Source organism: Ceratosolen solmsi, unplaced genomic scaffold, assembly GCF_000503995.2.
Source record: "Ceratosolen solmsi marchali unplaced genomic scaffold, CerSol_1.0 scaffold6, whole genome shotgun sequence".
In the NCBI taxonomy this organism is placed as follows: Eukaryota; Metazoa; Arthropoda; class Insecta; order Hymenoptera; family Agaonidae; genus Ceratosolen; species Ceratosolen solmsi.
In genome coordinates this window covers 7,521,987-7,547,410 of record NW_011948414.1, presented here as the reverse complement: position 1 = coordinate 7,547,410, position 25,424 = coordinate 7,521,987, and the positions used below count along the sequence as shown (strand labels likewise).

The 25,424-nt window shown below is 27.1% G+C and overlaps 1 protein-coding gene across 1 annotated transcript in view; it reads right to left on the bottom strand.

Moving 5' to 3' along the window:
* Positions 1-25,424, bottom strand: part of LOC105367926 (uncharacterized) — a 25,841-nt gene continuing 417 nt past the window's right edge. The window contains exons 2-4 of the mRNA XM_011506785.1: positions 8,138-8,392; positions 2,745-2,844; positions 1-208 (exon numbers count right to left, since the gene is read on the bottom strand). Of these exons, the coding sequence (XP_011505087.1) occupies positions 93-208; positions 2,745-2,844; positions 8,138-8,392 (471 nt within the window). The 3' untranslated portion in view covers positions 1-92. The remainder of the gene's footprint in view (positions 209-2,744; positions 2,845-8,137; positions 8,393-25,424) is intronic.

The following is a 25,424-nucleotide window of genomic DNA, read 5'->3' as shown; positions in this document are numbered from 1 at the left end:
GCCACCGACGTCGCCGCCGCCACGCTATACTAACTGACGTTGTCTTCAAACGAGTCAGGAAGATCGTCCGTTTGCGTGGCGGCGTCCCTTCCTCACGTGATCAGCACGCCACCGGGTGTCATCTCCCAAGGTAGCGGTGGCGTTGTTGCGAGTGAAAGGGTCGAACAGCGCGCCAGGGAGCAGCCCTCCATTGAGTAGCGTTCCAGTTCTGCAATAAGCGAGGATTATTATTTCCTTGATTTGCTTCTACGGCTTTTATTACGTCTTTATGAGAAGGAAGAGGCGAAGGACGATGGCTTTTAGTTGAAGAAAATGTACAAATATTTAGTTTTATAAGTAGTTGGATGAAATTTTTAGTAATCCTTCGTATTTATAGAACAGTTTCCATATATATATATATATATATATAAATTTTTTTTTTTTAACCATACATTCATTATCTTATCATCTATTCGTAATCTTTCTTTCTTTCGATATAAGTATTTTACGTAGATAAGGTATAGAGTAATTTATGAAAAAAAAACTGTAGACAATTTTGCGTGTCCAAAAGAAGTTTTGCTACAGACTACATTTATTCGTGAGAACTATCATTATTTATCATTTTACTAACGACCTTTGTTCTGAGATGATTGATTAGGTATGACATAGACTAATGTGGACATCATATTCACCGACATTAGTGAAATTCGCGATGATTTGCATTTATCTAGTAAGGGCGAATCAAGGTCTGACAATTATATAAACACTAGTGATTTCCTACGCACTAATGACTGTAAATAAACACTGTTTAGACAATCGCTTGGAAAATAAATTGAAAAAATTTATTATAATTTTGTTGTACTTGAAATCATTAAATTATTTAAATTATGAAATTAAGAAATATAAAATTAGTTTATTATTGTCTATCTCACAGATGTTTTATTCAAATTATCGTATTTACGCACATATGTATATATATATATATATATTTTTTTTTTAATTAAGTAAAATCACACTTGCATTGTATGGATAGTTGTTATTTTTTTATTTTTTTAAGATAAATACATATATCTTAATTACCACGACAATATTTTTTTAATTTATCAAATTAAAAAATACTTCTTATTAGCTTATACATTTCAGATTCAAGATTAATCAGGCCATTTATAAGTCGTGGGCTACTTTTTGTTACAGCACATATTTATTCAAATATGCTTTACATTACATATATGATACACATACATTTAATAATTTGTTTATAACTGTGTATGCTTGTTCTGGAAATATTTGAGTTTTTCTTTTTATTATTTTATCGCAAAATTAAGTAATGAAAACGATATTCCGATAGAAGTAAATTGATAATTAATAGATAATTCATGAAACGGTGAATCGAAAGACATAAGATTAATATTTTCTTCCTATGTCGGAAAAACATAAAACCACTTAAAGAAACTCGTATGAACGTAGAAAGTTCATTGCATAGAATACAAATTAAAAAAAAAAAAACAATAATAAGATTTTCTGTCCGACTAATATGCGAGCGGAATTGTACATTATAGACGTAAGAGACTTAATGATGAGATCGCTTTCTTTATCATTGATGATAAATTACCTTAAATTTATCAAGTGCTTAGCGAGTATCGACATATGACTCGAAAATCACTCCAACAGCCTAACGCGTCGATATAATAAAAGTTACCTCGCTCAGAAGCTCATCATCCATTTCCTCCGTAAGAGCGAATGAAAATCAAAAGCTATTCTTCGCGGCTAAAGCCGTTAATTAATTAATCTCCGGGATGGCCTGGACATAAGTGAATTCACCTCGAAACGTTGGATTCATGCGAGATCAATCGAACGGGCGCAAACATTAGTCCTCCCGTGGCATTCGCTATTTAATCGCATCAGCTACCATCGATCGATCGAATCGCATTGTTATTTATGCTTCGGGCAAATTTCAAGAGTTGATCTAGCGAAGGAAAAGTAGGCATTCCCTCGGCTAATATGCGATAATTATTCGAAGAGAAATAACGATTAATATAATAATAACAATAATATAATAATCATAAGCAGTGTATATAATTAAGAGGCGCGGATTATTTTTCCTTGTGTATAGTTATATCGACGCTCCTAAAGAGTTGCCACTTTAAGCTTGCCACTTTAAACAATCAACATTTATATAATAATAATTGAGTATAGAAAAATAATTAATAACTTAAATTCGAGTTTTCAAATAATATTTCATTCATATTATGAACGTAAGATTTAACAAATTTTTCCTTTGCCACTGTGGAAACTGGAGCTTGTGTATATATTTACATATATGACCGAGGGACTAAACAATTACCATGCGACTACACTTGGTGTACGTATAATAGGTTTCCCGAAAGCAATATGAGGAGCTCCTCTGGTCGGTACTTAAGTGAATCCTCTTACTTTTGTAACACTTAACACTTTCGGGCATCGTAGTGTTATTGCCGAGTCCAGTAAGCCGATCTAGGATGTACACGACTTTATTAAATTATTCATGTGATTATATGTCACGCTCACATACGCTCGTATACTACTATTATTCATTAGCAATTTAATTGTTAATAACACATGAATTATCGTTATATATTTAATTCAGTTTTTGTCCATTTTTGGCAATAAAATTATTGCTCAATAGAAGATGTATATCTTTGTTTAAGTCAATTTTGTAAATTCAGTAACTTTAGTTATTCGGTTATATTATGTAATTTATCTTACTATTTTGGTTGTTATCATACCTGATAAATCTAAGCCGCCAATGTTGCACACATCTAAAGCACCAGTACTTGTGGCGCAACAATGTTGCTTCGGTCTCATTGGCTTTGGTCTGCATAAAATCTGCCAAGACAAGTTTAAATATATTAAAACGTATAAGAATATTAATAAATTAATATTCTTTGATATTAGGAATATCTTTGGATTTATTGTAAAATTAAAAGAGTTCGTAAATTAATATACGAATTAATTATATAAATTAAATTTCAAAATGCTATGTACTATAATTGAGCTTGAAATGTATTTTCGTTGTTGTTAAAAATTTTCGTCACGCCATTAATACTACGTACGTTATAATTATTAAAATATTTTTGGTCATTGTAATTAGTACTTCGGATGAATTATCGTCAGACCATATTATCATCATCGATTGTAAAATAACTTCATAAGTTAAATTGAAGCGTGACTTTAACATCTTTGATTATCACTTAATTAATTCGAATTTCACTTTGGTATCATTAATAATTCATCGGTTATATTATTTTATGTAAATCAAGTATTATAGGATAGTTTATTCACAAACACAGGGTATCAAATGTGCAATATATTAAATAAATATCTAACTTTCGAAAAGTATTGCATTGCACTACGATTAATAATTAACAATTAAAATTATATCGATAACTTTGTTGAGAATAAATTATTTGTTGGAAGTTGAAAAGCCTTGACATTAATTTTTCTAAACATAAATGAATAAATGTTCTAAGTTTTCATAGATTTAAATTAGCTTATAGATTATAGATAATAAACATAAGCAACGTTAAAATACTAATTTTCAATGGATAAATAAAATCTATCAGGATTTAATTAATAATTTTTGAAAAATTTATATAATTTACATACATATGAATAATAATTAACAATGTATTTATGCATTTGCATATTATCCTTAATGGAATAAAACATTTCAGTAAATTAACTATAAATCTATAACTATAAACGCTAGTACATTGAAGAAATTTTTTATATGAGTGCATAGATACGCATAAACTATTATCAATGTTATATAAATTGAGCGAATAAAACTGTTATAAAATAAAAATATTTTAATTAATTCGAATATTAATAAATAGATAATTAATTTAAAACTACCGTTCAAATTTTCATTACAATGCAATAAATATTTACGCTCAAAATACACGCACACATGCACGCTCGTTATTACTTCAATTATACGATCATGAAATAAATAACGAAGTATTTTTATTCCATAAATAAAAAAAAAAACTATATCCGTGATTTGCTGTTATAGATTTTTAAGCGATCGTCGTTATTTTATTAATCGACTGGTGCTATTAAAACTAGATGATTAATTTTAATTATATTCTAGCTTCAGCAAGCCCCCCCCCCCCACACACACACACACACCACCCCCCATCACCGTCGTACTTTAGAACTTCTTTATCAAGTAGAAATGATTATGACGTTCATTCGTCGAAAATGTATAAATAAAGGTAGCTAAAACAAAACTGTAATTATCAAATAAATTATGCGCTCCCGGTCACTTATATTTATCGGTGTATAAAATCTTGCTTCTCCATTAAATTTACTTATATCACAATCTTTTATGCGTTAATAATCTAACTAAATCGATCGCTTCTCCCTTTATCTCAGTATTCCATATATATTTTTCTAACCACCAGTAGTTTTCTACAATAATGAAAAAGCACTCATTCCGAATGAATCGTCATCTTAATTTTACAACTTTTTTTTCTATTCCAATGGTAAATACCACTCGAATTTCCGTGATCCTTAGCATTATGCAATTAATTAGACGTTTATTCTTATTACAATAATGAAAATATAATTTACCTTACCTCGGCTATTACTTTTCCATAATTCATTGATTCCTGGCATCAGTTAGATTTTACGTAAAATTTTTATCTAAATTACATGTGACCAATTATTGAAAGTAACCGCGGTAATATTAAAACTTAAATGTAACTATAATATAATTTTCACAGTTTTAAAATGTTATTAAAACCCCTTCTAATTTGGACAAATTTTAATTAAATAATGAATCAAAATATTATCATAAAAGGAGCAACCAAATCCTGATAATTACAATTATAAAATTATGATTTTATATAAACGACGTTCATTTAAAATATTATTCCCAATGTTTGCAGCTTTCAAATGTTTTTGCTTAATTACAAAGCCATAATTATTATATTAATAAGTTAATATTTTTAACAAATTATTTCTAATGTATACAATTTTCATGAATTATTTAATTATAAAACTAATTAAATTCTCTCATTATATTAATGCGTTACAATTTCGCTATTAGCATTTTTGTACTGGAATATTTGGTTAAAATATGTAAAAAAAAAAAAAAAAAAAAAAAAAAAAAAAAAAAAAAAATCAAAAGAATAATTTTATGGTAATACAAATTATTAGTTCATGATATATTTTTATCAAAAAGTGCAATCTTATATTCTATGACAATTGTCATTAAATTTTATAATCCTCATTAAATTTCCAATTTAAATATAAATCACGTAAATTATTCGTACAACCAACTAACTATCTGTTAAGAAAAAAATAATCAATTTTTATAAACATTAATAATGTATAATGAAGTAACGTTAAATAATAAATTAAAATGATATCTATAATTGTGTAGCTTAAATACCATTTATTTAACAATTAGCTTTCAACAATCAGAACTACTTTTCGTCATGAGATAATTAACTCTATTGATTTTTTTTTCTTTTATTGAATCTAAATTACTTTCAATGCAAAAAAGTAAACAACATTTTTTATGTCTTCTTAATGATAGATATTAAGTCACCCATTATTAACGAAACTTTGATACAGTTTTATACTAAAATGCTAAAGTTTAACTTTAGCTAAAGCGACTATTAAAACTAATTAATTTTATTGTCAAAGATTGTTTTTTTTTATGCTTAAATAAAAATCAGACATTGCTTTAGCGTGTTAATAAATCTACAATTCTGAGATTTACTTTTTTAATTTCGTTAAATATACGTTTACTAAATTCGATATAATTTATAGTTATATTGAATTTATGACACCCTAATTTAGAAAAATAGTTTTATATTTTTTTCTTTCAACGTGAAAGTTAAGCGTTGATAATTATAAAAATCTATAAGTAATGATAATTTTTATTGCAAATGATATAATGACATTGTTACGATAGCAGATTATAAAAATGAGTATTACATCATAATTAATAAATTGTTACGTAATATAAATAAAAATTGCTTTCCTTAAACATAAATGTTACGTTTTTTATTATTGGTAATTAGTTTCAAATTTAAGAAGGTCAGATTCAAGAAAATATTGTAATAATTAGTCATTTCTTTTATTTCTTAAGTTTGAAATTAAAGAAAGCTTTAATATAATTTTTTAGTTTTTCTAGTTGAGAAAAAGTTGTATTATTTGAATGAAAATTATTTCAACAGTATTTTACCGTTGAGCTAAGAAAGTACTCCTTTTAAAGTACTAAGAAATACAGAATAACTATGGATTAATGAATGGAGTAAGATCATAAAGTTTATATAAAATAAAAAAATTACTTATAACATATCTGAAGTAAATTATCCTATAATGAGCATTCAATTTTCATGATAAGCTTTTTATTCCAGTGGTTCGTAATGTCATTGGAAATTCATGGGACCTTATATAAACGATGAATCGAATTTTCGAATTTTCTTCAAGGTACACGTAAGAAAAGCACGAGATTCGTTTAATTGGCGCTTTAATCTGCGTAATAATTTCTTTTTTAACGTGCGATTCTATTATCAACTTGCTTTCATCCTATATATTAATTCATTCGGTAATAAAAAATTGTTTATTGTACTGATTTGGGTGTTTGGGCCTTGTCCTTTTCTAAAAACCACTTATGCTTATATTTTGAATATAGATATTTATGTCATTCTTATTTTGAAAAATACTAATGATCTTTACAAGCAAAGTAACATCTATTTAAAAAAAAATTAATTTATAATTAAAATAAAGAAATTATATTAAATTACTTGTAAATATTTCTAAAATAACCTTATAGTAATTAAAATTATAAAATTATACTAATGAAGATATTATAAATTTATCTATTTCATTTTTTACAGATATTTTATTTTTGTTGAATCTGCAAAGTTTTATTGAAAATCAAATATAAATGAGACAAATATTGTCGAAAATAGTTTTAATTAACGCATTATAATCTATTTTTATAACGAGCTAAATATTTTATCTAATAACATAATGTTTATATGTTATATCACAATTAATATAAATAATGTTAAAGTAAGAAAGTTTCTTTTAATTTTAATTTCAAGTATGGAATACCTTGAATTCCACTTTAATTGGTTAACTTGCGGTATATTTAATGCATACATTCTCTTAAAATTATTTTAATTAAAAGAAGTTTCTATTTCATAGTTATTGTGAAATTGATATTCAATATTTGCATTTTATCAGTAGTATTACACATAAGCTCTCTGAAAATTTTCTCTAACAATAAATAAATATTGCTGCGAAAAATGTGAATTATAGAATTATTGTTTAATGTAGCATAGTCGATGAAGAAATTGAGGAACGAAAAATATGAGACTATAGAGTAAGTGAGAGATATAGATAGATAGATAGATCGAAGATAGATAGATAGAGAGAGAGAGAGAGAGAGAGAGAGAGAGAGAGAGAGAGTATACGAAAAAGCCAAGTGAAAAAATCTTATTATCGATAAACCTTAACAGTCTTTTCTTTCACAAAGAGTGCGGATTGATGTTATTTTCATTTTTTAAGTTGTACTTATATTCTTTTTATACATAATCTGTTAAAAGATGTGTTGTATAGACTAATTTACTTGTTATTAAAATATTAGTTAATATGCCATTATTACTAATGTCTATTTTTAAAAAATTATAAACAAAAAATTAACGATTAAAAATTAAATATTGAATTGTAAATACAAAAATATGAAAATAATATGTCTATTCTTAGGCTTTAAATGTAAAATAAACGATAAAATATGAGTTTGTTCATGCGATTAGGTGAAATTTGTTCGTTAGAATAGTTTTATTTCATATAATAGTAGCTATTTTGTTAGACTATTCATTTATTTCTTTCAAGCTTCCATTGAATTTCATTAAACCTTAAAGCATTAAAAAAAAAAAAAAAAAAAAAAAAAAAAAAAAAAAAAAAAAACAGAAAAAAAAGCGTTGCTTGTAAATAACGCAAAGAGTAATTATAAACTTTGATCCGCTCTTGTCAGGGGTAGATTTCTGAACAATTATGGGCAATTATCATATCTTTGCACTTCGGTTAAATTATGTAAAGATTGCTCTGAAAATTGGAGTGGTCGAGAGATGGTCGAGCACTCATTGCTTACCTTGGTGAAGAGGAGCTCCCGAGAAATTCTGCGAAAATGGTTGTTGAGAAGCCAGTAGAGGAAGGGATTCCAGAAGCTGTTAGAGAGCGAGAGCCAAGTGGCGAGGAAGTCGAGGAAGGCGGGCGGTTTGCTTCCGGTGCAGGCAGCCACCACTTCCTGGATTGTCCACGGCGTGACCATGACGATGAAACCGAGACTCATAGCAGCCATTGTCCGGGAAGCGGCCGTCGACAGTCTGCGTTCGTGCAGCACCAGCTTAAAATTGTACACACATATATGTACAATGCGTGGGTGCGCGAGCGTGAGTTTTTATTTATTTGGACGCGCATAGGTGCCCCGTGCATTAGTGTTGGTAAATAAGGGATTGTCACATTAATTTTCACGGATGGAGTATCTTTAATAATGTAGTGATTTGTGCCGTCGCGATACGCTTGGAAATTCCCGTAATACATCTACGCCCGAGTAATAACACGATCATTTTTAACTTCTTAATCTATATTTATCTAATCTTTATATATCTGACACATTTTTTAACTTATATATATATATATATATATATATATATATATATATATGTGTGTGCTTACATAAATTTATGAGTTTATAAATGTATATGAATTTATTATTTTAAAATAATATACGCAATATTTTCTTCTATATAAGTTACACAAAATTTATATATTTCTATTAATTTATATAAATTGAAAGTATAATTATGACATTATGGATGAACAAATTTACACACTTTCATTCACCAGCCTCAAATTGTAACATATATATATATATATATAAAAATTTTTTATAACTTTATTATGCGATGTAAGCTAATGAAATTTTGAAATTATTTACATGTACGAATGAATATTAAGATTTTATGTAGAAAAAAAATTCATATATTCATATCACAAAATTATATTTAATCAATATAAGTTTTAGCACATATTTTTTATATTAGTGGTCTATATAATTATATATATATATATATACACTTACTTCTTTATTTAAAACTAATATTATTTATAAAAAATTAAAATGAAATTATTGAATAAAATTAAATATTAACGATATCTTTCAAAATAACGATATAATCACTATTATATTCAATTTGTTAATTTTTTTAAATAAATGAAATTAAATCAGTTGCAAGGTTTAGTTGATTATACATAATTAATTACTTTATTTTTAAAGTGTGTATATTTTTTAGTGAAAATTTATGTTCGCCGGCTTATTTATTTAGTTAATTAACTATATTAATAAACGAATAATATCTTATTATCGGCTATTCTAAAATAAGATAACAAAAATTCAACTCATGCAATAATGTTTCTATTAATAATTATCTCATTAATAATTTACTTTTAAATTAACATTTTCAATAGAATTTTAAATTTCAATAGTACACTGCTATTTATGTAGAAAATGCAATAAAAATTATCTGAAAATCATAAAAAACATTGTTAATTTAAATAATATTGGTATTATTGTGAAATCTACGTTTAAAAATATCAACAAAATAACATCGCAATTTGTTAGATAAAAAGAAATGTAGAAATTTGGTGGACTTTTGCGGAACGAGTCATTCTAGTAATAGAAACGTTGAGGACATTTAGTCGAAAGAGAGTTTTCAAGATAAAAGGAAAGAGTAACGAAACTAGCAGATGAACCAGAAAGAGAGAGGGAAGGAGAGAATAGAAAGTAGCGCTACAAACGAAAAGTATCCCACGGTAATCTCTTCTTCCTTTCTTAAGCTTTTGTCGCTACATGTTTGTACCTACTTTTGTCATTTTTCTCTTTTTCTTGGCAAACTCATTTAACCGCTGTTTTTATTTGGATGTTCGAAAGTTTGTGATTAATCTTATTAGAATGAATTTGTTTCTTCGTATTGATATATTATTGGTCTTAGGCTCTCCTCAACTTATGTAATTACGGATTTATATAAACAAGTTCGTTGATATTATTGTTAATTTCGTTACTCACATTATATTCATTTACTAACATTATATTCATGATATTATTATAAAAATGCATTACGTACTATTGTACTTAATGTTTAAAATGCGAAATTTTTTAAATAAAACAGACGAATGTTTATCGATATTTTTAAAGGAAATATTTTCTTACTAATTTTTTTGAAGGTGGATTTTCAATCATCACAAAATACAAACTATCTCGACTATATTATTGATAATAAATTATTTCGGCTAGATAATTGAAATTGAAATTATTGCAATACTAGTAAATATGTATTTAATAATAATTGAAATTCTATTAAAATAATATATATATATATTTATACATTCTTTAATATAAAACAAATTCAAAACAATTTTTATCAATTAAAATATAAATAATAATTACGCGCAATAATGACAAATACGGTACTTCAAGTTTAATATGTTTTTTGCAGATATTGTTCTAAAACTTTTATTATGATTGTTTAAATATCTAATTATAAAAGTTTGATTTATAAATTGTTTATCATATTCGAGGAAAAAAATGCTCTTTTAATATAACCCTATTAAACAGTTACATTCACATAGTGAATTGTAATGTTCAAATATAATTTACTAAAATATTATTAATTACTTCATGGAGTTTCATACACTAGCAGTTTTACGTTACAATAGTTGTTTTTTATTTTTCAATTGGAGCGAATGTTTTTCTGAATATTGTATAATTTTTCTTGCATGCATCAAAGATTTTAAATAAGTTGCTCATAACACTGATATAGTATGTTACGAATTTCTTTATAATTAATGAAAATCAAAATAATGAATAAGAGTTGAGTTGGTGTATTTTAATCCAAGCTTAGGAGTGGAAGGAAATAGCTATTTCAAAAATTAATTATGTTGGAAGACAGACGATTGGAATATTGGAAAATCCTCTAATAAACGCATACAGGCGACATATTATTTCACTTAAAAGTACTTGAGTTGTTAGGGTAGGCATTCGAGTTTCTTTATACTCCTTCGTGATGTACTTGTCTCGGAGAAAGCAGACATCTCTGCTTAATTATTTCGCACACTCGGAAGCAAACGTAAGCATAAGGATTGGGGAGCGTATAGATGGAAGTGCGAGAAAAGCATTCACACGCAGACACACGCACGCACACTCACGCACGCACGCACTATGGGTCTCTAAAGTTATATTTTGCGCCTCATAATTCTTGGAGAGTAATTTGGAGATGCCTAACGCGAAGCTTATCTAATCTGGCTAAGGATGCGCCACGAATATCTTATTATAAACATTTAAGGATTGTTGTGATCTCGAGTTGTCTAAGGAGAATATGCGCCAAGTCTTTATAGATATTTTGTAGGGTCTCTTTACCAAGAGAGAAAACGGAAGGGAAAATCTGAAAAATGCACTTAAGAACTTTTATGATCTGTTTCTTTTTTTTCTTTTCTTTTTCTTTTTTAAGTCAATGATTCATATTTTTAATGATTAGTTATTTCTATAAATTTTTACATGAAATGTATATGCACGATTTTAATTATATAATACAATTTTCTTTCTAAATATGTTACTTAGACACATGCCTATTGTCTATTATCAATTACAAAATAGGATGTATTAATGATTTTCTTATCTTATAAATATAATTTTTATAAACTTACTACTTATATATATATAAATTTATAAAATCATATTGTGAAAATATCTTTCTTATTAAAAGTGAAACATATTCTATTAATCTTTCAATATGTTTCTCTCTCTCTCTCTCTCTCTCTCTCTCTCTCTCTCTCTCTTACGTATATGTAGTAGTCATCGCTCGTATTGTTTTGCAAAACAATTTTTATTTAGAAAAATACTAATTTGGGAAAGAATATATTTTTAAAACAACAATGTAATAGTTAATTTTATATTAAAAATTTATTTGTAAACTTACAGATATTAATAATTCAATAACTTATGCAAATGTAAAATTTTCTGATTTACTTAAATTTTAATTTTTAATCTTCTTTTAATTATTAATTTTTTCTCGGCTAATAAAATTTTGAGACACTAAATTAATTGAATCTAATATTTTTACTATGAAAATGTTGTCAAACATTTGTTTAAAATTTCTGAATTTATTCGTTTTTTCTCTACGGGTTGTATTGTTTATTGACACTTGTAGTCTATGATATATAATCTGAGATTATACAAGACAATCACAATTCTTAAAAAATATAATTTACTAAAATATTATTAATTATTTCGAGTAGTTTCATACTATAATAGTAGTTTTACGTTTTAAAATCCTTCTTAAAATTCTTTAGTAGCAATTGAGATCTAATCTGAATGTTTTTATAATTAATTTAATTAAGAAAATCTTAATTTATATATGGTTGGCTTTAATTTCTGTATTATGATTTTAACGCAAACAGTCGAAGGTACATTAAGGACATATACAGACTTTTCATGTACAGTATATTGTTATTAATTTTGCCAAATACTTCATTCATGATGTCCATTATATTAACTCGAATTGAAAAAAAAGTAATATATTTGTATACTCGAGAATTATCTGTTGTTGTAATATATTGGTGATGCAGATGCATTAAATTTAATGAATAATCACATAGGTTTGAGATAGTTGTAAATATTAATTTATATGTTAATGTTCATTCTTAACGATATTAACCTTAAAACAATTTGTAACGATACTTTTTATAACGAATAATGATTGAATATGATAAGAGTTCTTATGGTCATCTCAATTTAGATAATAAATACAATCATATAATATTAATTTATTTCAGTTACAGTATATTATCGATGAAATGAGAAGAAAATATACGCGATTTTGATAAATCTTATTTTTATCAATAATGTTAATAATGTTAATAATATTGATTATAATGTCCATATTACTTTATTTATGTTGTTATCATATTATTACAGTCGCATATATCTAATATATTGCAAATGCAATAATATTTTTAAAGAAATCGACAAAATTCTCTTGTAGATCTATTATAAATGAATCACTAATGCAACACATTTTTATTAAACACTTAAAAAATATATGAAATACAAACTTTTCTGTTACCATTATTTTATAGTACTTCTCAATTTTATTAAAATACAATTAAATATTTGTCTGCGAGTGAAAGGAAAAAGTGATGAAATGAAGATTCGCCGAAGTAACTAAGGCAAATCGATCGGCCGATAGATGATTCGCAATCGATATTTTGTTCTTTCTATACTTACTTACGCTTAACCAACAAAAATATTACAAAATGTTCAGAAATATGTGTCAATGCTATCATTACATCGATGAAAAAGGCTTTTTATTTTTCAACTCTCTTTCTATTATTTCTCTTACTTCCATATTTTTATGGTTTCTCACATTATTGCACTATAATATTTCCATTCGTCTTTTTCTCGCAACTTTTACGACGTTTTTCAATTCGAATGAGAAAGCCAAATAAGCATACCACTTTCTATTATCAAACGCTTGGACTATGTGCCACTAATTAATTTCTTTTACGAGTGTCAATCATTCGAATATTTCAGATCTAAGAGGAGCTTTGATGTAATAAAAGTGGAACTATAAAAAAGTAATAGGAATTTGCGCGAGGCTTGTCATTACGAAGGCAGTCATCTTGCTTTCACTAACAGATGATACGTATTGTTTTAATGCAAAAACGAAAGCAAAAGTTTTATTATTGTTTCATAATAAAAATATTAGGATAATTATTATTATACGTCGATGATAAATAATTTTAGTTTTTCGTTTTTTTTTGTTTTTTTTTGTTTTTGTTTTTTGTTCAATTAATTAATACGAGTTGACCATTAATTTATACATATTCGTTGAAAATTTAATTATAATATATTTCATTTTACTTGATGAATACGTTTGAAAATAATATTTCAATATCAATTATAATTGTACAGTTCAGGCTTATTTAATTGAGAGTATCAACGAGTCAATTATGTTTTTTGTTTTTCTTCTGTCGAGTCTCTGTTTATATTTTTAATAAATGGTTCATGTATATAAATAATTCTATAATTTTTAAGTACAACTTAAAAAATAATGTAAGATACGGATGAAAGCTAAGGCATAGTAATAATGTTTTTTCATTTATCTTTTATTAATACTATAATAAGAATATATTTTAATTTTTCATTTTTATTATGAATTAATTTATATTATATATGTAAAAATATTTTATAAGTTTTATTGCTTTTTCTGTAAATAATCATATAATTTATGAATTTATATGTAAAAAAATTAAATATTTTTGCCAATTTTATACATTATTTTAGACAATTATGTATTTGATGAGCAATTTGTATATGAATAAATTAGACAATTTTCATTTAAGTACTTCAATGATAACTAATTAATTTCATAATCAATAAGGAAATAAGAATAATCATAATCATATTTTGAATATTACTTGAAAATGTTCGTAGTACAATATATTGTATGTATATAATTTAAATATATTAAATTTGATTTAATATTTATTTCGAATGTTTATTAAGTTACTTTTAGAATGAGAATAATGAAAAATTTTATTTTAATAATTTAATTAATAATATATATTACACTATTGATTGGGTTTATTGAATGACAATGATGCAGTTGCTTCGAAGTGATCCTGTGGTGAATAGTTTATCAATGCGAGGTGCTCCTTGTTGATGGTGATGTATTGTTGTTGCTGATTTTACAAGGATCATCAACGAATCATGCATACGCCTTATTAGTGAGAATGTTTTGCGTAGTCTGGCGTTTTCTTTATACGAAGAAGACACTTTTTAAATGCAGCAGAGGAGAATTGACGCGTCATCCATCTTCGGTAGCCTGACTCAGATTGAGCTTCTTCACAATGGTGTCCCCAGTAAGTAAGAGCCCCCTTCTTCCTTGGCCTCCTCACTGGGAGAGCCCTTTTCACTTTTATGTATTATCTCTATTTATTTTGTATTTAGTAAAGATGCATAGATATATTCATGAATATAGCACGTGAATGAAAAAAGTTAGGGAACTTTGAGATTAAAATTTTCTTACAATACACAATTTATATAAGTCATATAGCTTATGATGTTTGAATATTTTTATATTTAAAATCATATTTATAGCGTTAATAATATTTTTACTGTCATTCCTATTTTAAGACATCAAATACAAATTTTGATTTTTACCGCCACAAGTAGATCTCTGTATATATATAAAGGAAATAGAAAAAACATTATTGGTTTGTTAGAATCTTTAATTTTATTATTATTACATTTATTGTTAAAATTGAAAAGTTTATTTAAATAATTATTAAGCAATAACTGTTATTATTAACAATAAAAAGATTAAACACAATCAATAAAAGTTTTTCCAATGTGTTTTATTCCAAATAATTTCTTACTTTAAAGATAAAAATTCCTAATAAATTGTATAGTTGTAAATTTATTGTATTATTTATTTATTAAATAAATTTCAATCGTTCAACGACAAATTTTATTTACGAGCAGCATGCACATATTAGTATTTATATAACGAAATTATGCGTTTTTATGTATTTACATTCTTGTATTGGTTAATATTTTTATTAAAAATATTTGTTTATTGTAAATGCTTTAGAGTAGGTTAAAAATAGGTTTTCTTAATAGGTTTTTCGTATAAAATAAAAATATGCTCGTATATAAGCAACGAAAGTGTTATTCATTTATTATTATCAGTTTTTTTTTAACAAAATTCGGTTAATTATTTGTTACTAATACTTCTATTCTAATTTCAATATGATAATGACATTATTCTCCATATTGGCGATTATCAATTATGCAAATTATGATTCTGCATTCCTCGCTTATGTTTATGTTCAAGCCATTCCAGTAAAGTCGAATACTTTACTAATAAATAAACTAAAGCACTAACGAGTTCCAAATCAGCGGTTAAGAGATGAAATCATCACACACGAAATATGGAGAGATTAGAAAATGTCAAATATTAAATTTAATCAAGATTGTTTCCATCAGGAGAGAAATAGTGATGGAGAATGCCTGGATGTGGAAACTAAATCAAGATTGTCACTTTCGTCGATTGCTGTTTGATGCTTGGATGGGATCCGGAAAATCTCCAACCGCAATAATTGCGCAAAATCACGTTTTTTACACGTAGTTGGTATGCATTTACGAGTATTAAATTCTGAATCGTAAAAGTTCACGATGAATTGGTTGTGTTCAGCCTCAATGGCTGTGTAACGTCCATCAGTCGGTCACAAATGTTCTTAGATACAGTGATTTTTAATTTACATTTTGGTAAGAATTGCTTATAAATATTAATGTCAAGAGATTAATGTTATACATATAATAATAAAGCAAAATATGTTATTATTTGGTATTAAATGACAAAATATTACAATCGATTATCGTTAATTCGCGTTGGTGCGCAACTCAAACAGTAGAATCTCGTAAGTAATTAGATTAAAAATTGTTATGAGCATACCAGTCAAAACGTGTTAGTAGAATTTAAAACATTATTAATAAAAATTAAAAATTATCAAATCAACTGTTCAAATATATCGTCTATACATTTTAAATATATTATATGAAGTAACGGGAAAATAATTTTTCGGATATATGATGAAAAATGACGTGTACGCGTTACGAAATTGTTAAACTAAACTTTTTGTTGTCGATAGAGAAAAAATAGTAAATATGAAGTTATACCGTAACAATTTAAAAAGGATTGTCATACCGTCATCCTCTATTACGTCTCACTCTCTCTCTCTCTCTCTCTCTCTCTCTCTCTCTCTCTCTTTCTCTCACCTTCACACACTCTCCTTATCATCAATTTTGTCTCTTACTTTTAGATCGGCGCCTTTCTTCGTTCCGTAATCGGCTATGAATGCGCGGATCGTTAGCTTTCACACTCTATACTACTATCATTATCCCGTATTTTCCTAGATTTCAAGTAAAATAGGTTAAGTGTAGAAGTGAATGAGCATAGGAAAAGTATGCGAAGAAGTATCGTTTTAAGGATAAGTGAGAGGAGTACGAAAACTTGGAATGGAGACAAAAGCAAATAAAATTCAGGGACAATGCATATATATTTGAGTGTAAGTGAGTGGATCCCTTTTCATGTGTGCATGTGCACGTACTTGTATTTGCGTGCATAACATATTTATAATAGAAAGTTATAACACAGATTTTGGAAAGTTTATGAAATTTATTGTAAACTTACATTTTTACATACTCTACAATACGCAAAATAGTAAAATATTATAACAATACTTGTGTATTTATAACTTTATAATAATTTTATTAACTATAATTATTTACCAAAATTATTTATCATATTGTAAGGTTATTAATTATATATTTATAATTTTAATTTAGACATGTTTAGAATATAAAATTGAAAGTAAGTATTGATACGGTCCATTATTCTTACACAAATTATTTTTAGTTTACTGAAATTTGTTTAACTGGCAATTTTTATAGTTTACAAATTGTTATTGATTTTAAAGCCTTTTCTTCCTTCTTGATAAATACGATTGAAAGTATAATGTAATTAGATCAAGATATTTATACTAAATAAAGAATGATTTCTCAATTATTTCATCTGCCTATATTTACTAAAGGCCTTATTATTTCAGTAAAATTAAAATATTATTATAGTTAAAGAAAAGTTTTAAATGAAATGTAAATGAAAACATTTCAGCAGAATTTATTTAGAAAATTGCGAAGAATAATAATTTATTAATAATTATTAAAAATCATTCATCAAATAAAGTGATAAAAATTAAATTAACTATATGAATATAAATTACATTTAGATTAAAAAAAAAAAAGTTTTAACGAAGATAAATCCGATTAGTGAAGAAAAGGAGAAGTTATTGTTTATATAAATTATAGTCATATGGTTGCAAAGAATATAATGATAAAAATAATTGCTGGATATGATACAAAAAGGAAGAGTTAGTGTGACAAAGTAAATATTGCATACTTCACGTAAAATTTAGAAGAAAATAAAGGTAAAGGAGCAAAGATTTACAACATTATGATGATGGAGATGATGAGAGTATGAAGAGAGGAGGAGAGAGAGAGTATAGATAAAGAAAAACACGAAGAAGGCAGGTAGCAAAAAAAGAAAATTGGCGTCAGATTGGAAATAAATAAAGAAATAAAGAAATAAAAGTGTAGGGAGGAGGAAAAAAAAAGGTTAAGAAATGAAAAAAAAGAAAAGAATTGGAAGTATAACGACGTAGTTAATTCGAGTGAAATCATTTCTCGATAGAGTTGTGCTGTCTTACATAGTCCACGTCGGAACCTCGTTATAAGTAATAAGTGGACCACGTTGTTAGACACGATGGTTTTCCTATTCCTTACACGACGATTATTTCATTCATATTTTTTTCTAAATCCCCTCTCTGTCTCGAGAAAAAACACGAGACTTCTTCTTTCACATTTTGTATAATTTTTCGAAATGCTAGATTTAATCGCATGCCATTCTCGATGTATTTGACTCGATGCTATCTTAACGTTTTTTACTTGTACTTTCCAATTTTTCAATTTTTATCTTACTTTTCTCGCTATTACTTCGTTGTTTTTGTATTGAAAATTGTTTTTATATCTATTCTAGTTCATTGGTTTATTGATAGCAATAGCCAGAATGAGCCCCCCTTAAAAAAAATTTGCTTTTCTATTTACTTTTTTTCTTCTTTAAAACAGTTTTTATTCAAATCATATTTTTCCCTTCATTTTAATTATTACATTTATACTTCATTACACATTTTTTAATATTAAACAACCATTAAATGACAATATGTTTTGTTTATAAAGATAAAATATTATTAACGTTTGATATTCGATAAATTTAAAATTATGTAACACTGTCGGCTAATTGTTATTTATTATATCATTTAATTGAAGAATAATCATATGTATATAAAATTTTTCATATTTCTTTTAGTGAGAGTATTAAACAAAAAAAAAAAATGCTATGTACTAATGCGTATGTCGTATATTTCATTAGATGTAAAATGAAATTTAACAATTTTATTTCACAAAGTCTAAATTCAATTATTTAAATATAAAAATTTTGGTAGTTTTCACTAGGCATCTTTATTTCAGTAGTAATTCGTCGTATATCCATAATCACAATTTTCATTCGTAGGATATTATAAAGAGATCTGCGAAAATTATTTTCAGTTTGAAAGCAACGAAGGAAGATCAAAATCGAATATAAATTTGAAAAATTAGTACTGGAGAAAGAGATGGAACAAGAGTGCATACACAATAATATGCTTATATATACTCGCATCCGATGGGTTAAAAGTGTACTTTCGTACGCGCATTTTCCGCTCTCATTCGCGATATACCAGGTTATCCCTCTACCTTTTCTTTCTTCCGTCAGATCTACTTTCTTTCTATTTCGTGCTTAAAACGTTATTTCGCGCTCAATGGCTCGAAATGCACTTGGGAGAAGGCGATCTACGCCTCTCAAAAATAGATTGTGCGTGTGTGTGTGTGCGCGCGCGTGTGTGCGCGCGCGCGTGTTTACGCATGCGATAGAGTATAAAAGAATAGATGGACAGTGATAGAGATTGTAGATGTGGATCAGTGTAGACATTGAAAAAAAAAACTGCTACAAGTTTACTGAAAAATAATAAATTCAAATATTTGTATGCATTCTATCTATTTTAATTTGACATAATGATATTATATCTATTTATATTTAAAACATAATTGCAAAACAATAAATACAAAGGAAAATGATTAATGACGAAAATGGTTTTGAATATATCGGAAAATATAGAAATTTATCAATTTACATATGGACTAAATTTTTTATAATTTGTTTAAACAATGTATTAAATAAATATCAAAATAGTTTTCATTAAATAAATCTAATGAATAAATAACTTGTAAAACATCATAAAAAAAATACTATTAAACTTTTTAATTGTCATTAATTATAAAAATTATTCAACGAAATTACATTATTGTATTTTAATTGTCATTAATTATAAAAATTATTCAACGAAATTACATTATTGTAATTATTACTATTACTATTATTATTATTATTATTATTATTATTATTATTATTATTATTATTATTATTATTATTATTATTATTATTATTATTATTATTAATATTTTTATATTTATCCATACTTTATCATTTACCGAAATATACTTTTTTCTTTAATAAGCTGAATATTACAACGATTTATAAAGAAATTGATTTGGGCTAATCAATTTTACGAAAATTTTGTTTTTATTTTATGAATAAATTCAATTCAATCAATATACGCTTCGAAGAGATTTAATAATTCCGTGACATTTACGAGATATATTTTAAAAACTTGGACCTAAGATGATAAATATTTTGTAATCGATTCAATTTTTTTTTTTTTTTTTGTTCTACATTGTGAGTAGATGAAAATGTTATAATACCTGCAGAGTCTCGGTAAGAGAAAACTGTACTTTTTGCTCTTGTTTTCTGGAGATTCCAGCGAGGTACTGGAGGATTTTATTAAAAAATGTTTCACTGCTCAAATAAAAGCTGCACACAAACTATTATAATTAAATCGAAAGGTGCACTATTAAAATAAATCTGTTTAAAATAACGATTTCCGTTACTTGCAATGGTAAAAAGATTTACAACTCTCGACAAAAACCCATTTGATCTTATTTATTGGAGCTCAAATATGTCTTACTAAACTGTTGTTTTTAGATTTTCTGGGAAGGCGATTGACCGAATTAATCTAATATATCAGTATTTATATAGAACGTATGATACGTAAATGAGTAATTTGTAAATGTTTTTAATAACTATATTATTATTATGTTAAAATTTTATACATAATTTTTGCACAATTTTTGCATCAATTTGCTTATGAAATTAATCATTTATAATTATATATCTGTAGGATAACAAATGCCAAGTTTTATAATGAATTATACATATAAGATAGAATTCAGATGGATATTCTCTATTTATTTATTCCATATTTTAATAGATATATTTTGTTTTAAAAAAATATATGTAATAATAATTTTAATAATTGATTTGTTCGACCCATACAAACTGAATGAATTTTTTTTTTTTTTTTTTTTTTTTTTTTTTTTTTTTTTTTTTTTTTTTTTTTTGATCATAACTTAGACTTTTAATTTATAAGTACAGATTTTTATATTCAATGTTTCTCAGCTTTATCAGTGTATTAGTGATATTCATACATCTTTTAGTACTGCTGAGTTTTGAGTAATGAAATTTCAATTAAAATAAAAAATAAAATACATGAATTGTATTAATTATCCATTAAGTATTTATCAAATATACGTAATAAATATTTCTTATAATACATGTATAAGTAAGAGCTTGGTATTTATGAAAAAAATTTACGAGGAAATAAAAGTAACGTGAGCATAAAACCTGACTATAAAAGAGATATTACAGTTAGTTATATGTTAGAACGAATTTTACAGGGTAAATTCAGATTTATCCGTCCGAGAAATCCACGAAAAGATTTTCTAGTGTTTGACGAGAAAATAAAAACATAAAGAGGCGGAAGAGAAAGCCGATATAAAGGCAAAAAATATACACAATGCAGACAATTGCTTAAACAAACATTACAAACCCAGAGATGCACATGGAAATGGTATTTGTAAACACGGAGAAGTAGCTGTGGTCGGCAGAATATAGTCGTAGCGAATTCACAAAGTAACTGATGCTTACACCGAAGGAAAAAGAAACCTTCGAGACTTATTGAAATTTTAAAGCTACAGGAATTTCTTATTTATTTATCGGTATTGTCCTTGCATCCTTGTTTACTACTTCAAGTCTCTCTATTATTCCTAGTCTTATTCTTACGTTCGATCAAATTACATTTAATTTATTATAAAATGAAACCTCAACATATATATGTATATATAATAATTGCTATAGCAGTTGCTGGGATATATTTATAGATGATTGATACAAGCTTAATTATCTTTTCATGCTCCTAATTTAAATTAATTATAAATCCTTCAAACGAAGAATAACAAATTATTGCCCTTAGGATTCAAACTTCTTTATACTACTGTCGACATATTGGTGGTTTTTTTTTTCTTTTCTTCTCTTTTTATTTATTTATTTTTTTTTTAAATGCAAGAAAAGTGCATTCAACTTTTCAATACGCTTATATTGTGTGAATTTTTAATGAAACATCGAATGCAGCCTCTTGATAAAGCCGGAGATGAATAGAATTCGTTAACCAGCTGATATTGATAATCAGATACGAAATAAGAAAGAAGCTAATCAGAGTATGAAGCCTACTATATTATTAAAAAAAAAAAGAAAAAAAGTTTCGATTATTAATGCGATTATTGGGCAATGACTCGCTCTCCATCTGCGCACCACACACATCGAATATTATATTTTCGAATATGAGGTCGACTCGCACTCTAGTCCACGTCATTAACTACTCGAGAGCTATTTTGCCTTTACTTTCGCTAACTAAGGATAACTTGTGATCAGTCTCGTTGTCGACATCGGCCGCCGCAAAAGACAGTCACAGACTGGCTTAAAGAAGCGTCTGTAGTGATAAAGTCAGGAAAATTAGGGAGTCGATAGTTAGTTGCTTAGCGGAGTATCGAGACCGGATAAATCGCAATCACCCGTCGCTTGATCAGATAAGCTTTTATCAGATTTTCACGGTAAGCGTGGGCACTATCTAATCCCGCCGTTATCTCATCCGTCACATCGGATGTGCCGGTACATTGGATGCTGATCCACAGTCTCGTTCTCGAAAGTTCGACCCGAGTAAAGTTAGGGCTTGTCTGTGTATTTTATTGTATCCGCGCTTTTGGTTTTCCTTCATGTACAATGTAGACGTAAGTTTTGTCGAGCTTTGTGGATTCTTGTTCGTTTCAAGCCAAATCTCTAATAAATCACGCTGTCAGCTCTGTTTTTTCGCATCTTACATTCTACTTTGCGCAAAGTGAATAAATCGCTTGAATTTGGAATGGTACCAAAATATTTTAGCATTAACGAAATAATTTATACCTCTCTGGTTAATTTTCCTTTGTTTTTTACTTAGCTTTTAAGCATTCTTTTTCTCAAACAGTTGAATAATTATTATATGAAAAAATTGTGAATCCCAATGGTGTATTGTAATAAACTACACATTTTTTTAAATTAAAAATATCAGTATACTTTACGATAAATATTTATGTATTAAAATTTGAGAATAAACGAATGATTAAAATTACAGAACATTTTGAGAAATTTTTTGTTTGCGATTATACTATATTTGAGTATAAAAGCTTCGGTTAAAAAATTAAAGCATAATAGTAATGGATTTGAAAGGGGGAGAGAAATTAAACACTTTAAGCTTTCCTATCGTGTGCAAATGCTTCTCCTTACGCAAGAAAGAGCAAAGAAGAGGACGATGTCATCGCGAGCCTCGGGCGTAACCTTTTCTCTCTACCTCTTCTCATTTCGATGTTTACCAACTTAATTTCGTTTATCTTTGAAAAGCCCGTGCAAGCCCGCGGGATAATTTCAGTGTTTCTACCCCGGCGGCTCTAATTGTCATAAATGGAGCGGCAAATTATAAATGTATTCGTTAGTGGGCTTCGTCGGCTGCTTGCCGCCTCGGCTGAGATTTTAAATCGACTCTGATCGAGAATAAATTAAGCTGGGCAAATTTGTATTTGATTTGATGGATGAGTTTATCAAAATCGACCTACATGGACATTTTTGTTTTCAGCAATTCTATATAATCACCATTTACAATTAATTCATTCTAATTGCCGACTATGTATTTTCCCGGCAATTTGGAGAGAAATTTTTTATCGCTGGTTTTCACGGATATGCCGCTAATAGATACACCCAATGCAATTGAATTTCGCACTTTCTCATCAGTCGCAGCAGAGAGTGAATATATTTGTCAATGGCTTACAAATAGCTAAAGATAATTTAATTTGTTAGATGTGTCTTTGTCAAAATTCAAATCATTTATTTCACTTAATTGACTTTATTTTTCACAACTACAGCTTATTGCCATCTATTCAATTTTCAAATGAATTTACGTATTTCTAATTAAAAGTTGATACTTGTTTATCGACAATAAAGCGCCATAGAGGTATTGATTGTGAATTTGCTATCACGCATAAGTCTAACGTATTGAGCACATGTAGTAACAAAATAGTAAAATACATTATTATTGGAGTCATGTTTTAATAACTAAAATACTAAGAAACAAAAAGAGAATACGCGCGCGCACACACGTATATCAATGTTTCTACTTATTATAGGTATTACGTATCTTATTATTTTCTATAGAAAATATTATAGATAAGTACGCATAGTATTTAATAATTTGTAATAACCTGTATTGTACATTGCAATTTGTTTAATATGTTCACGAAGCTATAAAATGATATTAATGTGTTCATATATATAATATATATTATAGATAATTAGACAATATTTATATAAGCTGATTATAATGGTAAAAGCAGAAATCTGAGGGACTATAATTATTTAGAATCCTGAAGATTACTTTTTTCCATAAATATTCTTTTCCTATATATAGCAGAATTTTATATCTCACATTATTTAATACAATACAGCATTATTTTGTAATATTATAAAAATTATGTTAAATAATAAATGTAATAATATTAAAAGAATCTGATATGTAATTGTTTGTATTTTATTTGCATATAAATCTCTTAACTACACGCGCATAGAATGGAGCTTGAAAATTTACATAGTTGACAATTTATTTTAAATTTTATGGTCTTTAAATTCGAACGATTTAAATGAACACAAAATCATTTTTATTTGTGAATTTTAGATAATTTGTAAACAAATGTCATTATTCATCCAAAACTCCTGCATTCATCTTTTCCTCTCGTTATAGCTTGCATTTACATTTGTCTACAATTTTCCTACTTATTCGAATGTAATAGAAAATTCTATTTAATCGCGCGTAAATTATAAGCCATAGGAAAGGTAAGAGGCACATTGCCTCTTTGCCACTGCTTATCTCTCGGGATTTGCGAAGTCGATGTTACATATATTGTTTGACGCACCATTTAAAAACCATCATTCGCGTCTAAGCGACTAAAGTTGAAAATTCTTGTCATTAAAAATTGCCATGATATTGTCTCATCAAGAGAATCCTCGGCATTAAAATCACGGATATCCGCATTGAGTGTCGCGCTACGTACTGCAGCACTGGTATATTCGTATTCACGAAATAATTTGCACGAGACTGCGACTCTTCGGCTCCATTTCGCGATGCCGCAGAGCGAACACCTGTCCGAGCTCTCATCAAAAGCTCTCCCTCCCCACCCCCCCACCCCC